The sequence below is a fragment of the Schistocerca americana genome, chromosome 8 (assembly GCF_021461395.2).
Source record: "Schistocerca americana isolate TAMUIC-IGC-003095 chromosome 8, iqSchAmer2.1, whole genome shotgun sequence".
NCBI classification, from domain to species: domain Eukaryota; kingdom Metazoa; phylum Arthropoda; class Insecta; order Orthoptera; family Acrididae; genus Schistocerca; species Schistocerca americana.
The window spans coordinates 200,191,308-200,208,341 of record NC_060126.1 but is presented as its reverse complement, the minus strand read 5'-3'; the positions used below and the strand labels follow the sequence as shown (position 1 = coordinate 200,208,341).

Here is a 17,034-nt window from a genome sequence, read left to right as displayed (position 1 = left end):
TTTGAGGTGATTCATAATGTTTGAATACAGTATATGCTCCAAAACTCTACTGCAAACCGATGTCAATGATGTAGGTCTGTAGTTCGATGTATTACTCCCACTACCCTTCTTAAACACTGGTGCGACCTGTGCAATTTTCCAATCTGAAGGTACAGATCTATTGGTGAGCGAGCGGTTGTATATGATTTCTAAGTAGGGAGCTATTGTATCAGCGTAATCTGAAAGGAACCTAATCAGTATACAATCTGGACCTGAAGACTTGCCCGTATCAAGCGATTTGAGTTGCTTCGCAACCCCTAATGTATGTACTTCTAAGAAACTCATGCTAGCAGCTATTCGTGTTTCAAATTCCGGAATATTCCATTCGTGTTCCCTGGTGAAGGAATTTCGGAAAACTGCGTTCAATAGCTCCGCTTCAGCGGCACAGTCGTCGGTAACAGTACCATCGGCACTGTGCAGCGAAGGTATTGACTGTGTCATGCCCCTTGTGTACTTTATATATGACCAGAATTTCTTCAGATTTTCTACCAAATTTCAAGACAATGTTTCATTGTGGAACCTATTAAAGGCATCTCGCATTGAAGTCCGTGCCAAATTTCGGTAAATTTTAGCCAGTCTTCGGGATTTCTTCTTCTGAACTTCGCATGCTTTTTCCGTTGCCTCTGCAACAGCGTTCGGACCTGTTTTGTGTACCATGGGGGATCAGTTCCATCTCTTACCAATTTATGAGGTATGAATCTCTCAATCGCTGTTGCTACTATATTTTTGAATTTGAGCCACATCTTGTCTACATTTGGATAGTCAGTTCAGAAGGAATGGAGATTGTCTCTTAGGAAGGCTTCTAGTGACACTTTATCTGCTTTTTTAAAAAAAGTTATTTTGTGAAACTTCCAGGCAGATTAAAACTGTGTGCCCGACCGAGACTCGAACTCGGGACCTTTGCCTTTCGCGGGCAAGTGCTCTACCAACTGAGCTACCGAAGCACGACTCACGCCCGGTACTCACAGCTTTACTTCTGCCAGTTTCACGTCTCCTACCTTCCAAACTTTACAGAAGCTCTCCTGCGAACCTTGCAGAACTAGCACTCCTGAAAGAAAGGATATAGCGGAGACATGGCTTAGCCACAGCTTGGGGGATGTTTCCAGAATGAGATTTTCACTCTGCAGCGGAGTGTGCGCTGATATGAAACTTCCTGGCAGATTAAAACTGTGTGCCCGACCGAGACTCGAACTCGGGACCTTTGCCTTTCGCGGGCAAGTGCTCTACCAACTGAGCTACCGAAGCACGACTCACGCCCGGTACTCACAGCTTTACTTCTGCCAGTATCTCGTCTCCTACCTTCCAAAACCACTGCCTGCAATTACACTGGATGACGCCTGGTGGCATTGCTGGCATGTGACACAGTAACAAAAGCATATAAGTGGGTGGAGCAGACACAGTTGGGGGTCACCATAATGACAATATGGCTTTCAAAGGGGGAAATGCATTGAGATAAGTGACTTTGACAAAGAGCAGATTATTATTATGCAGAGCCTTTGAACAAGTGTCTCGAAAGTTGCAAAGCTGGTAGAATGTTCATGTACTACTGTTGTGACCATCTACAGAAAGAGGTAGGAGGAGTGACACTACCACTATGCACTAAATTGTTGGATGTCCATGACTCTTCACAGAACGTGGGGCTCAGAGGAGTGTCTGCTCTGTAAAGTAGGATAATTGGTGTTCTGTGGCATCTGTGCCAAAAGAGCACAAAGCTAGTTAATGCACACATTTCGGAGCACACTATTCATCGTACATAGTTGAACATGGTGCTCCACAACAGACCACCCCTACATGTTCGCATGTTAACACAGCGACTTCGTCAGTTAAGATTGCTGTGGGCAAGGGACCATCAGGACTCGACGTCCAACCAATGCAAACTTTTTGGCTCTTCAGTTGAATTACATATTTCCTACACTAGGTCATCTGATTTGATCAATTATAAATGGTTTTGAAAGCCTGCGACTGTGAAAGCAATAGGGTTTTTTTTATAAATAATTCTTCTGCTATAAGTCACGATTTTCTTTATTTACTTTTCAGGCGACATGTTTCGGGAAATGATACCCATTTTCAAGTGTGTTTTCTGTATGTATTAGGCCATTCCTATGTGATGTTCTCAATGTGAGAGAGTTTGCTTCATTTCATTGACTTTACTGCAACATATAAGAAACACACAAGTTTTTAGTTGGTTATCGATCTTTTTGTGAAGTTAGTAGTGAAATTTAGAGGAATTTTGGTCCATCTGTGCAGAGTCTCACATACACTAAACATCACACACAACTTGCTATACACTTTAAACATAGAAAATATCTTACATAAACAAAATGGTTACAAAGATGTTCCTAGAAGTAGTCCACAGAGATAACATTAAAGGTCTTTCACAGAGTATGATGTGCTTCTGTATAGAGGTTATTTATCTTAACAATTTGGATCATAATTCACTTATATCGATTTTACAATTGTGCTTATTTCTATGTGTTACTATTTTTATCTAAGTATACTATCAAAACATCTGAAGAAATTCACTTTCAAGTTTTTTGTTTAATATTTTAACTTCATATTTTCTGTAATGTGAATATATTTCCAGTTCTTCTAGCAAATCCATTTTATGTCCTTAATTAGGCGGTGGAGTACATTGACATTTTGCTCTATTTTTCCAAATGGGTGTCCTGCGTTATATATGTGTGTTGCTATGGCTGATGTAGTGGATTTGTTGTGTGCTCTGTGTACCTGGTGTTGAAATTTCGGCCTGTTTGTCCGAGGCAGACAATGGAGCATTTGTGGCATGCTACCTTGTACATTCCAGAGTCTGAATATGGATCATTATTACACTTTATATTATGTATTAGTTTTTGTTGTAGCTTATTTGATGTAGAAAGCCCAATTTTTACTTTGTGATTTTTGAAAATATTTGCATCTTCTGTGATACATTGCTAATGTGTGGGATACTAGATATACATTTGTTTTTCTCTTCTTCTTCTGTGTTGCAGTTTGCACCTGGGTCTTGTTTCACTTTTTCTAGGATTATGTCAACCATGGAAACATTGTAACATTGGCAACTCCAATCTTTTCATTGCGTTTATTTCATGTTGCATGTTTTCTTGGTTCAATGGTATTCCGGTTGTCGTATGTAGCATTGGCTTGTATACTGCCTGTTTATGGATATTTGGGTGACATGAGGTTGGAGGGATTGTGGTATCGGTCATTGCAGTTTTCCTATAAATTTTGAATGTGCAATGTGGTGTTGTATCTTGTAATATTTAGGTCCAGAAAGTTGATGCTCCTATTTTGTTCATGTTCCACTGTAAATTTAACTTTCTCTTGTAGATTACTGAAGTAATTTAGAATGTCTGTGATGTCTTTCATATCCTCTTTCACTAACAGCAGTGTGTCATCTACATGTCTCCTATAAAACTCAATTTTCTTTAGGCAAGGTTCTTGCCTGTTAAATAATTTTGTTGTAGGTGGTTTATGTATGTCAGCTATGATACCAGATATATATGATCCCATTGATAAGCCTTCTGGTTGTTCATAAATGTTGACATTAAAGGTAAAGTAGTTGTAACTTAGGGTTAGCTGAAGGAGTTCCATAAATTCGACAATCTCTGTGTGTGAAAGTTTTTTTGCGTTTCATAAGGTTCTTTTGTATTACTGTTACAGCTTCTTGTATGGGTATGTTGACATCACCAAGCTTTACTCAAACATACCCACACAAGAAGCTGTAACAGTAATACAAAAGAATCTTATGAAACACAAGAAACTTTCACACACAGAGACTGTCGAATTTATCAGCCATAGCAACACACATATATAATGCAGGACACCCATTTGGAAAAATGGAGTAAAATGTCAGTGTACTCCACCGCCTAATTAAGGACATAAAATTGATTTGCTAGAAAAACTGGAGATATATTCACATTACAGAAAATATAAAGATAAAATATTAAACAAAAAACTCGAAAGTGAATTTCTTCAGATGTTTTGATAGTATAATTAGATAAAAATAGTAACACATAGAAATAACCACAATTGTAAAATCGATATACGTGAATTATGATCCAAATTGTTAAGATAAATAACCTCTGTACAAAAGCACAGCATACTCTGTGGAAGACCTATAATGTTATCTCTGTGGACTACTTGTAGGAAAATCTTTGTAACTGTTTTGTTTATGTAAGATATTTTCAATGTTTAAAGGGTACAGCAACATGTGTGTGATGTTTAGTGTGTGCACAAATGGACCAGAAGAAAACTGCAAGTACAAATTCTTCTAAATTTCACCATTAACTTCATAAACTAAAAACTCATGTGTTTCTTCTATATTGCAGTAACGTCAACTAAATGAAGCAGACTCTCTCACATTGACAACATTACATAGAAATGGCATAATGCACACAAAAAACGCACTTGAAAATTGGTACCGTTTCCTGGAATGCGACATGCGAAAAGTAAATAAAGGTAATTGTGACTGGTAATTATTTATAAACAAACCTATTACACTAGGTCAATTATTGTCTTCAGAAACGCTGTCATCGAGGTTAACAGTGGCTCGAAAAGTGCAGGGTGCAACGGATGCAATTTGGTGGGAACCGCATTATGCTATGGGAAACATTCTCTTGCACTTGCATGGGACCTATGGTGGTAATTGAAGACACACTGACGGCTACGAACCACCGGCATCACTTCATGCTTGATGTCTTCCCCAACAGCGATGTCATCTTTCAGGAGTATAATAGGATGTTTGACTGTTTCCTGGAAATCATCTTAAATGATCATTTACCTCATTTTATGCTCCTAACATGCTTTTCCCCCTTGAATATCAGTAATATTTTATAAAAATCAAAATGAAATCCAAATAATTTGAAAGCCCACTAAAATGCTCCGTTCAAGTCATGTGATGCCTGCGACATCACTAGCTAGCTCGCTGCTCCTACTTTCATAGTGTTAATTCATAGTGCTGTCTTGTTTTGGAATTTACGTTTCAGAAAATGGGTTACAAATGATGTGTAGTACCATACTGTTCAAATACATCTATGAAAACTTCTGGAAAGGTGTTTTTGAGTGTTCTATAGAATGAGAAGATGCATAAAATGTGGTTGCACTGTACTGGTAAATTGCCACCACATTGATGCACAAGTTCACCAACTTAATTTTTGTGTTTCACTGCGAAGTTAATGTTAACTTGCCCCTGAAATGTGCTCTCCCACTATTATGCATTTATCCTCTGTTGTCCATTTCTCAGACTACGACTAATGTGAAGCTATATATAATACATCCCACAATTGAAACAACTGCTACAATCTCGTCTTGCTAACACTATTTTTGTATTTCATGTAGAACTTTTAAAAACACGTGTCCTATTTATCCACAGTCTCATGCACTACCCATTGCACCACCAATCGCCTGCTAGAGGCAGTATCTCTCCTATGTGTGTTAAACACAGGAAATCCGCACTAAGTTTTGCCAAGAATAATTTATTGCGCTTTGGGCCATAGCTCATGACTGACAGTTGACAATCTAGTTATAATATATAGACACATTTGCAAAAATTCTATAGTTCCTTAGTTTTGAGTGAGTTTAATGATTTTGCAGGGAGCTCTAAATGGGTGAAGTATAAATGTATTAACTTTTGCAAGACTTCCACTATCAGCATTCACACAATTCCTTTCTTCTGTTACTTAAAAGCTGAAAAAAAAAGCTATAATTATTTTTTCCATCACTAAGTAAATAAACTGTTTGCAGAAAAAGTACATAAAAACCTCGTAACTTCATTTAAGGCACCTATAACACCCATATAGCTTTGTCTTATTCCTAGTCTGTGACAGCACAGAGCATTAGTCAGCAACGGAGCATTTTCTATCATCTGACCATATCTTGATATTTAATGATATTTTTGCTTTATTTACATAAAACTCACAGATATTTTGTGAGAATATTGATCTTAAATGCTATTTAAATGTTATAATGAATCAAAATAACAACATCCAAACCATGTTTTTAACATGGGAAAATAGACTGTTGTCCACGCCTCAGAACCAGAACTATGTTACAGCAGTATGAGGAGCATTATAGTGAATTCATGTTGATGTCTTGGCTATCAAATTTGTTTGATGTAAATCCTATGGAACACACCTCGGTTGCTATCGGACGCCATTGCTGCTTACGCAAATCAGTGGTCCGTTATTTACACAAATTACATGACCTGTGCGTAGTTATTAATGCCACATATCTTCACAAACCTACCAACCAACTGTGGGATCCCTGAGACCCACCGAGCGAGGTGGCGCAGTGGTAGCACACTGGACTCGCATTCGGGAGGACGACGGTTCAATCCCGCGTCCGGCCATCCTGATTTAGGTTTTCCGTGATTTCCCTAAATCGGTCCAGGCAAATGCTGGGATGGTTCCTTTGAAAGGGCACGGCCGACTTCCTTCCCCGTCCTACCCTTATCCGATGAGACCGATGACCTCGCTGTTTGGTCTCTTCCCCCAAACAACCCCCCCCCCCCCCCTCTCCCGAGACCCGAGAATCAGTGATCAAAGATGGACAAGCTATTAAGCAAATGGTCATAATCTTCTGGCTCATTAGCATATAATAATAGTATATTTTGTGATTAATGAATTTCGTTGTAGTTAGGCAAAAGAATAATGATTCTCAAAAGCTGATATCTTTACTCAACAGCAGCAATAAAGACACAAGTGTATCTGGATGCTACAATTCCCTACATCTGGGTATGTATGCACTGGCTTGTGTCCACACTGATGAAGAAATAAGTGTAAAGAATATGAAACATCCCCCTAGAGACCGCTACGGTCGCAGGTTCGAATCCTGCCTCGGGCATGGATGTTTGTGATGTCCTTAGGTTAGTTAGGTTTAACTAGTTCTAAGTTCTAGGGGACTAATGACCTCAGCAGTTGAGTCCCATAGTGCTCAGAGCCATTTGAACCATCCCCCTAGAGAGCTCATAACCCTAATAGTATGCGTGTGGTGAGCCTGGGGCACTGAGCTATTGCAATACTCCTTTTATCCTGTGCTGTAATTGTACTCCCTGACTGTACTATCTTAATGAGTATTCCTTTTCTGACTCTGTACATTTTATTGTGCAATAATATCATAAGCATCTCTTGTGATTAGAACACATTTGACACACACAGTCCAACACACGTGTCATTCTGTTCTGTGAAGGGGGGAGGTTGTCAGGTACCTGCTTAGTCACAGCCTTTGACAACACTGTGTTGGTGCTAGGACACTATTTATGCCTGCCAAGGATTATATACCTTTCGAGTTTGGGGCACGGGTATTTTGGATAACGATTACCATGCTGGGTAGCTGTTGCTGCAGCGAGGTAATGGGGAGAATCTCACACTGATGACCACAGAAATCCAGCAGTTTCACCAGAGAGAATATATTGTTTCAACACAGAAAGGTATGAGTTCAAGATTTTCCCCTTCTTTGGCAGTGTTGAACTTCCCTCAATACCTTGTTTGTACCCGTTCTCATGGTGGGTTCTTTCTGAAAATGAAAATGTTTAGCATAAATTAGTAAAAGATGAAGTGGTTCCATACAATGCCTCCCCCCCCCCCCCCTTCCCCACCTTATAAAGAAGTTCAGTGCCGTACCTGTCACTATGACATCTCAACATGCTCCAGGGTGTTAATTTGTATCATGATTTCACATTGCTGACACACAAAGAATTGTGTACAAACCTTGAACAACAAGGTGTTCAGTTTATTTACTACACCTAACAAAGACCAACAGATAAAGAGTGGAAATTGGTGCTTCTGTTTTGTCCTTTGAAGGGAGAATGTTACTTGAAAAGTTAAAAGTAATGGTATACCATTTTGAGGTAAAAGCCATACATTCCACCTTTCCAGCTAATGCTTTAATTGTAGAATGAGACCAGGTGCCAATATGTATCAGCGATGGAGGGCAATCCTTTGGTCTTTGAAGTTCCTCATTTTAAAGGAGGAGACAAAGACATAGGAGTGCAAAGCGGAGTGCAAAGCTTTTCACTGTCTTTTGTATTTGGAATCACAGGAGAAATATCATCAAATTCAAATGACAACAAACTTTGCAAATATGCAAGGGTAAAGGCACTCACATCTCCTCCAGTGCAAGCCGTGATAGTCATCTGCTTGTGGGGGCAAATGATCCCCTTCCTCCTGTTCCGCTATATCTGTATTAAGGACTTCTGTTCCCCATCCCCTGCTGCAGTGGAGTCCTCACACTCATAACCGTCCCGTCCCCATCCTGAAAGGTAACCTCTATGTGGTCCTACTCGACCGGTGAGCACTGCCTTGCAGAGTTCGATGTCGGCCAGTAATTAATAGAACAACAGGCTATGGGCACCATTGCGTTTAGTTCAGTGTCCCTTCCAGATGTATATCTTGAAACTCCCAACCAGAGATAAAATCCGTAAGGAGAATAAATAGAAGGAAGAAGATCAGAAAAATCCAAAGGCAAATGGCATTATACAACTACCTTGTGGTGCAGCCTTCATTTTGGGACGGTAGTGTAGTTCGTGTTCAGATTGAATTTTGCTACTTGGTTCCAAGGATTATACCTAGCTGACCTCCAAAGAATTGAATACATAAATTAATGCAGGATTGTTCCACTTTAGCATTTGAATTGTGGCTGCAAATTCATATCTTTAGAAGAGAAATGTATTTAGTTTAGTCGTGTAATATGTGTTGATCAATGACTACAATTGATTCTGTTACCATGTCAACCAAAGATATTCAAACCCTGCAGAGTACTTATTTGCTATAAGTGTCTGCACATGCAGTATTAAAGTTTGCGTAAAATTAATTCAGGATTATTAGCCCTGCATTCAGTGGAGTAGTAATTGTTAGTTTCACCGCCAGTTTGAAGTGAGACCATTATCATCTTATCTACTGTCTCAGATACCGTCTGTAATTTTATGTACTAAGTGTTGCTTTTCAGGAAACTCTGTTCTGCGAAACATGCACCCCTACTTCGCAGGCATTTTTAATAATAAACTACCACTCACTCCATATAGCTGTGGTTGTACGCATATGGATTTTGCTCTTTGAAATGTCTACATCCCTCCAGACAGGGAGTTGGCATGTGAAGAGATAGTTAACTTGATCTATCAGCTACCCCTGCTTCTCCTCCTGCTGGATGATTTCAAAACCCACAATCCTTTGTGGGATGGACCAAGGTAAACTAATAGAACTAGGGATCACAGAACTTGACCAATGTTTATTACACAGTGCCCCCCCTCCCACCCCTTTTGCAGTGGCATGTGGAACACATTCAGCTATCAATATTTGCTCCTTTACGCCCCCCCCCCCCCCCCCCCCCATCAATTCTAATGAAGAATACATAGAGAACTCTCTCCAAGAGTATTCTGTTCCCAAGTCTCAAGTCATTTTCCCAATCAGGTTGGTTGCAGAAACCAGTTTCTTCCCACATGCTAGGTCCTGAGGGGAGCCCTGCCTTTTCGACCCGCACATCTCCGTCACCTCACTGTAGTTTATTACTTTTTATGGATATTTTAACTTGATTCTTCTTCTCATTGTGTTTTGCACCAAAGATGAAATGATTAAAGATTGAATTGATTGTGTATCTGCCTCTGAATTGTAGACCTGCACGACATCTACTTATTTCAACCTCTGTATGCTTTTTTTACAGATCATTGTTTCCATAATTTGTTTCTTATTTTACATTTTTATTATTCAGCGAAGACAGCATTCTGATTTTACAGTGACCGAGGGTTTGCTGGTCGGGTGGGTGCAAAAATTGACCTCCCACCACAGGACTATCCCTGGGGTTTCAACGTGTTTTCTGTCACCCTCCCTTGCAACATTTTATGTTTTATTACTTCTTATTGTTGTCTTTCCTTGCATATACTTCTAACTAGTTTGGTGCCTCAGATGATAGTAATAAAATTGCCTGTTCACCTGTATCTCCTAACTTAATACATTAGAGGCTTTGATTTGTAAACTAAGAAGGGACTGATGACCCCCTCCATCCAGTCCCTATTAACTTTAATAATCAATCAATCCATATAGAGTCTAAAATGTAGTCAACCTTCTTGGCAGAAGATATGTAATACATAAAGGGCAGTGATAAGGGATAGTTGTGGAATAATCTCCGGCTGTGGGCATGACTCCCATTCACCACCTGTAATAGAAAATTATGTAGTTAATTTTTTATTCTATTTGCAGGTACATATCTGCCATCCTAGTACATATTTTAAACACACATGCCACAGTTTCATAGCATGCTGCTAGAGGAGCAGCCCATTGAGTGAGTGGAAAGGGGCTGCGTCATTTTGTTTTGGCTGCTCTATTGCTGTGCTATGACACTGTGGTGTGGGAATTTCAATTTGTACCTGGACCGTCGACATATACCCTCAGAGAGATAAAAATATAATTACTTAACTTTATTCTTTGAGATAATAATTAAATATTTGTGACTACATGTCATACTAGAGTTTAATTATAAACTATAGGTTTATTTTAGCCGTGGAGTCCTGCATCATTTGAACCTTTTGATGGAGCAGTGGAAAAAGTTGTGGTTTTAGTAAAATATTAAGAGGTTACTGTAGTATCGCTTTGTACAGAAACTTGGGCTTCTAACAATACTGTGAAATGCTCTAAACACAAAATAAAGTTTTCTCAGAATTGCTGCCACAGCCAATGGGGTGTTACATGGTTGTGAACCCACACTGAAATAATGGGCTCTGTTAATAGATTTTGACAAATGAAAGATTTACTTTATTTTATTTATTGTTCCGTGGGACCAAATTAAGGAGAAGTCTCCATGGTCATGGAACAAGTCAATACATGAAATTATAACACGATATTAGAAAGAGACAAAATGAAATGTAAAAAAAACATATTCAGGTGACAAGTAAGTTTAAATAAAGAAAATCAACAATGTAACACTGGAATTTGCTTAATTTTTTAGATCTTCCAGGAGCTCCTCGACAGAATAGACGGAGTGAGCCATGAGGAAACTCTTCAGTTTAGACTTAAGAGTTTGGGCTACTGCTAAGATTTTTGAGTTCTTGTGGTAGCTTATTGAAAATGGATGCAGCAGGATACTGCACTCCTTTCTGCGCAAGAGTCAAGGAAGTGCATTCCACATGCAGATTGGATTTCTGCCTAGTATTAACTGAGTGAAAGCTGCTAACTCTTGGGAATAGGCTAATATTGCTAACAACAAACGACATTAAAGAAAATATATACTATGAGGGCAATGTCAGAATTCCCAGACTATTGAATATGGGTCTACAAGACGTTCTCGAACTTACACCACATATAGCTCGAACAGCCCGTTTTTTGAGCCAAAAATACCCTTTTTGAATCAGAAGAATTTCCCCAAAGAATAATACCATACGACATAAGCATATGAAAATATTCGAAGTAGACTACTTTTCGTGTTGAACTGTCACTTATTTCAGATACTGTTCTAATGGTAAATAAAGCAGCATTTAGTTTCCGAGCAAGATCCTGGACACGGGCTTTCCACAACAGCTTACTATCTATCCGAACGCCTAGGAACTTGAACTGTTCCGTCTCGCTTATAAAATGCCCATTCTGTCTGATCAAAATATCGGTTCTTGTTGAATTGTGAGTTAGAAACTGTAAAAACTGAGTCTTACTGTGATTCAACATCAAATTATTTTCCACAAGCCACGAACTTATTTCATGAACTACATTATTTGATAAGATGAAATGAACTTACTTGATCAAATAAGAGTTTAAGTATTCACCTCAGTGCAGAACATAATTATCAATATATATATATATATATATATATATATATATATATATATATATATATATATATATATATATATATTTTTTTTTTTTTTTTTTTTTTTTTTTTTTTTTTTTTTTTTTTTTTTTAACATGACATTCTCTTTGTGTTCGCTAATGCTTGGCACTACTGATACTTGAAATCTGTGTAAGAAATTTTGTAAAATTTATGATCATTTCATCCTATGTGTTTGCATCAAAATTTTGCTTCAAATTTTGGAGTTGTTGTTACAGTTTTCCTACGACGTTTCGGAATAATGCTTCATCTGAAGAAAATGTGACTGATGTGAAAAAGTGCTGTCTCCACCACAGTGAGTCCCAGACTGACAAAACAAAGCAGGGTGAAGAGAAGAATAGCTTGGACGATAGTGCATGCCCAATCTGCCTGGAGAATTTGGAATTCTTTTCACCATCTCAAGGTCGTCAAGTAATGTCAACACTTTGTGGCCATCTGTTTTGTCAGAACTGTATTACAAGTGTTCTAAAGAGCTCAAAGGAATGTCCAACTTGCTGTCGGCGCTTGAAATTGAGTGATATCCATCCTATTTTTATACCATAAAGATTTATATGGAGGGGGGGGGGGGGGGGGGGGAGAGAGAGAGAGAGAGAGAGAGAGAGAGAGAGAGAGAGAGAGAGAGAGAGAGAGAGAGAGTGTGAGTATGAGTGAGTGAGTGTACGTGCATCATGCGCAGTGCCGTCACTAAATGTGGGTAAACTCTTCACAACTGTCACTCGGCAGAGTAAACCTATGTAGCAAAATGAGGAAGTATGTTGTAATAAATGTATATGTGCGTTTTTTAAGTTGTTACTTGGATGACTACAGGTTACTGTAATAAAACTTTTTAAAATTTTGATATTCATGTTTGAAAATATTGTGTAAATTTCACAGTTTATAAAGATGCTGCTTGCTGGTTGTTTGGTAGTGTACTGGGCACTCACTATATTTGTTTATTTTTAATCTACTGTGTTGTAACATTTTCAGCTTCATAGCCATAATGTAACTGCCTGCTTTCCTTTCATTTATCATTTGCTGGGTTGTGATATGTCACTCTTACATAAATAAACTGCAATTCCCATAAGTTAGAGTATGAATTGTCACTTCCCATTCATCTGTTGTACAGTACCTTATTTTATTTTTCTCTTGTGCTGCTCTTTCTTGTTCAATAACTGTTATGTAACATGTTCCAAATTATATTATTATATGTATTATAGTCTTTTCAAGAGTTTGTTGCTATCCTCTTATCTTTTTTCCTCCTGTCAACTTGCGCTACTCTTTATCTCTGGTGCACCAACTGTTAATAATGTTTTCTAAAATCTTTTGTTTGGCCTGCTCATACACTACTGAGGAATGGTTCAGGAGTTTAATCTCAATGTGTTTAAATCTTTAGTGTATATACCTTCATATTAGTGAGAGCTGCTAATTGCAGAATCAGCATCCCGCTGTAATGAGTGAGATGTCGAGCTCATAGAGTTTTGGTGTAAAGTTTTCTAGAAAATAAAAAAAGAAAGCATTGTAGTACAAAAGTGTGTGTTGAAGTGATGTGAGATTTGAATTATTATTTACTACTTTGTATTACTAGTTATCTAACCTCTACCCTGTGTTACTGAAGTAATCCTTCACTACATAAAATGTATCGGTTAATGAGAACCGTTTTAACCATAATTTGAAATAAACTTGTTTTCGTACTCTCTTAAAGAACAAAATAAATCTGTGATACTGAATTTTCTTTTCTATTTTTTACAAAACTATGGCTCTGAACAGCAACAATATTTTCACATTAACTACCTTTATTATTACAATGAATTTTCTGAGAACACTATTGGGTTATTCTTTTTCAATGTGAGTAGACTTAGGCATGTGTGTGTTAAATGATTTTACTATCAGATTACTGTCATTCTCTCAATGTTTCTAAACACACCCACAGAAATGCACAACTTTCTCATATTTCTTGTTTTATTTTGTGTATAATTTCAATTAATGATAATATCAGCAATATGGATGTCTATCCCAGACTGTAAATGAATATTATCAGACAGAAATTGCCTTTCAATTGTATTCTATTGTTCCAGGTAATTCCACAGCAAGGAGATGATATAAGTTAAATACATATTGAATCTACAGCAAAGAATGTAGCTCCTCATCATATCTTCACATTGAATTGTTTCCAACATGTGTGTCCTTATTTTTACTCAGAATTTGTTAACGGTATCCATGCTTGTGCTCTACAAATGTGATCATTCAAAATTACTTATCATTTGCCTCGTTCAATATTAAGAATATGTACATGTTTACATACAAAGTTTTATCCAGAGTGACATTGTTCAGAAATTGTGCCTGCTGAAAGGTGGTGCCTCATCAGCCTTGAACTAATTCTTTTAGTTCGTGTTTCACCTTTTCTCAATAATATTCATAATTTATTTTCTTTAAATTTCACATCACTAATTTCATATTCCATGCTGAGTTATTGTATAAAGTTCTACTTAATTGTATTCTGCGTTGTATGCTCTAGTTTTCATTCAGTATGCAAGACTGAGGGCCGGCCGGTGTGGCCGTGCGGTTAAAGGCGCTTCAGTCTGGAACCGCGTGACCGCTCCGGTCGCAGGTTCGAATCCTGCCCCGGGCATGGATGTGTGTGATGTCCTTAGGTTAGTTAGGTTTAAGTAGTTCTAAGTTCTAGGGGACTGATGACCACAGATGTTAAGTTCCATAGTGCTCAGAGCCATTTGAACCATTTTGCAAGACTGAGTTCCATGTAACAGAATGTATAATATGTTAAAATTCTATGTGGTTAATGCTTTTATGTAAGTAGTCTTATCTCCAAGTGTAAGTGAGAGAATTAATCTCCTTGAACACTTCAATTCTTTACTAGTCAGTTAAACACAATCTAATAAATAGTTCATCGCTCAATGTCTAGGTCATACCCCTTATATTCAACTGATACGCCAATATAGCTTTGTGTGTAATCTCATTTGACTCAATAGAGAGAACAGAGCAATGTTACTTGTCATAGTCTTCATATTTAGTACCCACATGTGCCTCCTTACTCCACCTGACTTCTCTCTTCAATACATTCACACACATACTTAAACATTGGAACAGTGGGGTCCTACTTCAGCTCCTACAACTGCGTTCAATAATTAATCCTCCATATCATTGGAGGACCTGCCCTTGCATCATTCCCAATGCTATATTACTAACACATAAATGAACTAAAGTGCTTGGCCCCTAATAGGTTAGCCACAACCACACACTCAGAATGTCTGCCAGGTACCATCAGCACTCTTATTCTCCAATGCGTACTCTATGTTGTCTTAATGATCTACACAGTATGCACTTATGAAAATAAAAGATGTCCTGAGTCAGACTCGTTCTTGTGATTTGACATGATAATTGCTTTATTTCCTTAATCTAATAACATTTCGCCTCTAATGTCAGGTGCATTTGTTACTGGTGAAGACTTACCTTCATGAAAATTCTCTTGGCCCTTTATATTGTAAGTGGTTCATAGAGTAGGCAGTGTGGTGCAGTAAAAATTTTTATCGTTCATTTCGTTTACTTTCCTTCCTTGCAGAGTGTTATCTTTGTTTTCAGTTTCCTAGGTTTTCTACTTGTGGCTAATGTGTAAATAATATGATCTGCATTTTGTGTATTATTGATTATATTATATATAATGCTTTTTAAAATAACAGGTTCATTCCGCCGGTGACTAGTGCACAAATTTCTTTAAGTCTTTGTGCAGAAATGAAGCTTGCATCTATCCTGGATTTTAATTGACAAATAAATAAGATCCAGGTTGTGGAATATTGGTGATCGCTCTCAGATCTGAGTATAGTAATTGCCACATACAGTTGAATTTCTTTAGTTGATTTTGGTTGTGTTCTAACAACAACTTCCCAAATTTGATATTCACAAGTATGTTGTAGCCTTTTGTCAAAGAGTTTTTCCCCCCTGTTTTGCATTTTCACTCAGATTTATCAGAGCTAGATGAACCTTTTCCTCTTGGGAACTTCATCAGATGATATCCGAACTAGGGGTGTAATCCAGGCATCTACGTCAGACTTGCACATCAGTTCTGTTATGGTAAAACCTTTGAAAGAATGCGCATAATTTGTTCAAAAGGAGCTAAGTATTTTACACATTTAGTCTGTTTTGTAGGAATGCATATCCTGATAAACCTATTGAACTCCATAAAAATCTTTTCCGGAGAATCTGCTTCCAAATCTAAATCAGAACTAAAATGTGCATTATTTGTTTGTCGTTCCAAAAAGTTTTCCACCTATAAAATCCAAGATGTTGCCTGTTAAAAGAGCAGTGGCTTTTGCTAACTCTAGGCAAGTAGTGTTCTGAGATCCTTTTAATGGTGGCTATGTTTATTCTTGGCAGCGTATAACTAAAGATATTTTGTGAAAACATCTTGTAAAGCAATGACATACTACACACCTACCCTAGTCTAGGGTAGGGGTCCCACAATATTCAAGGATACTAACTCCAAGGGCTTTGTCAGAATGGTAGGATGTAGTTCAGTCAGACAAAATTGGTTTGAAGGGTTTGCTTTCTAACAAACAATATACAATTTCAAAACTAGATGACACAATAGCTAAATAACAATAGACTACTATTTTGTTTGTATGCCTGGGAATTCTGTAATGTAGTATTTATTTGTTTATCATGAGTATTTTGTGGGAGTTTTAGTTTTACAATTCCCCATTAGTGACCCACATCTTGCAGAGGATTCATGTGTAAATAATCAGAATAGAAAGAGCCCTGATGTATGAGTAAAATGAGAAAGTCAGATGTTTGCTCAGTGAGCTGTATGGATTCAGCTGGGCATTTGCTCAGTGATCTCTATGAATGCATTAAGACCTTGTAGAAGATGTGAAAGAGTATTCGCAACAATGTTCTGTTCTCCTTCTATGTATGCAGTTTCAAAGTCAAACTCGTGAAGAGAGAGGAACCAGTATGCTTAAAAGTTAAAAAGGAATGACAATGGTTGGTGGCCACAGAAAACTTTGGCATGTTTACACCACAGGAAATATTTAAATTTCCTGAAAGCCCAAGCAGCCGCTATTGCTTCTAACTCTTGTCACTGTGTACGATCATTCACACACTGTGAGAACTCTGCTTGCAAAACTTATTGCACAAGCAGCAGGCTTTCTGTCAACATCTCAAATTTAAAGTAGAAATGTCCCTATTCTGTTAAAACACACA

General features: G+C 37.9%; 1 protein-coding gene across 1 annotated transcript in view; it reads left to right on the top strand.

Annotated features, from left to right (window-relative positions):
• Positions 1–13,547, top strand: part of LOC124544891 (E3 ubiquitin-protein ligase AIRP1-like) — a 34,087-nt gene extending 20,540 nt beyond the window's left edge. The window contains exon 3 of the mRNA XM_047123620.1: positions 12,060–13,547. Within this exon, the coding sequence (XP_046979576.1) occupies positions 12,060–12,384 (325 nt within the window). The 3' untranslated portion in view covers positions 12,385–13,547. The remainder of the gene's footprint in view (positions 1–12,059) is intronic.
• Positions 13,548–17,034: the final 3,487 nt, after the last annotated feature.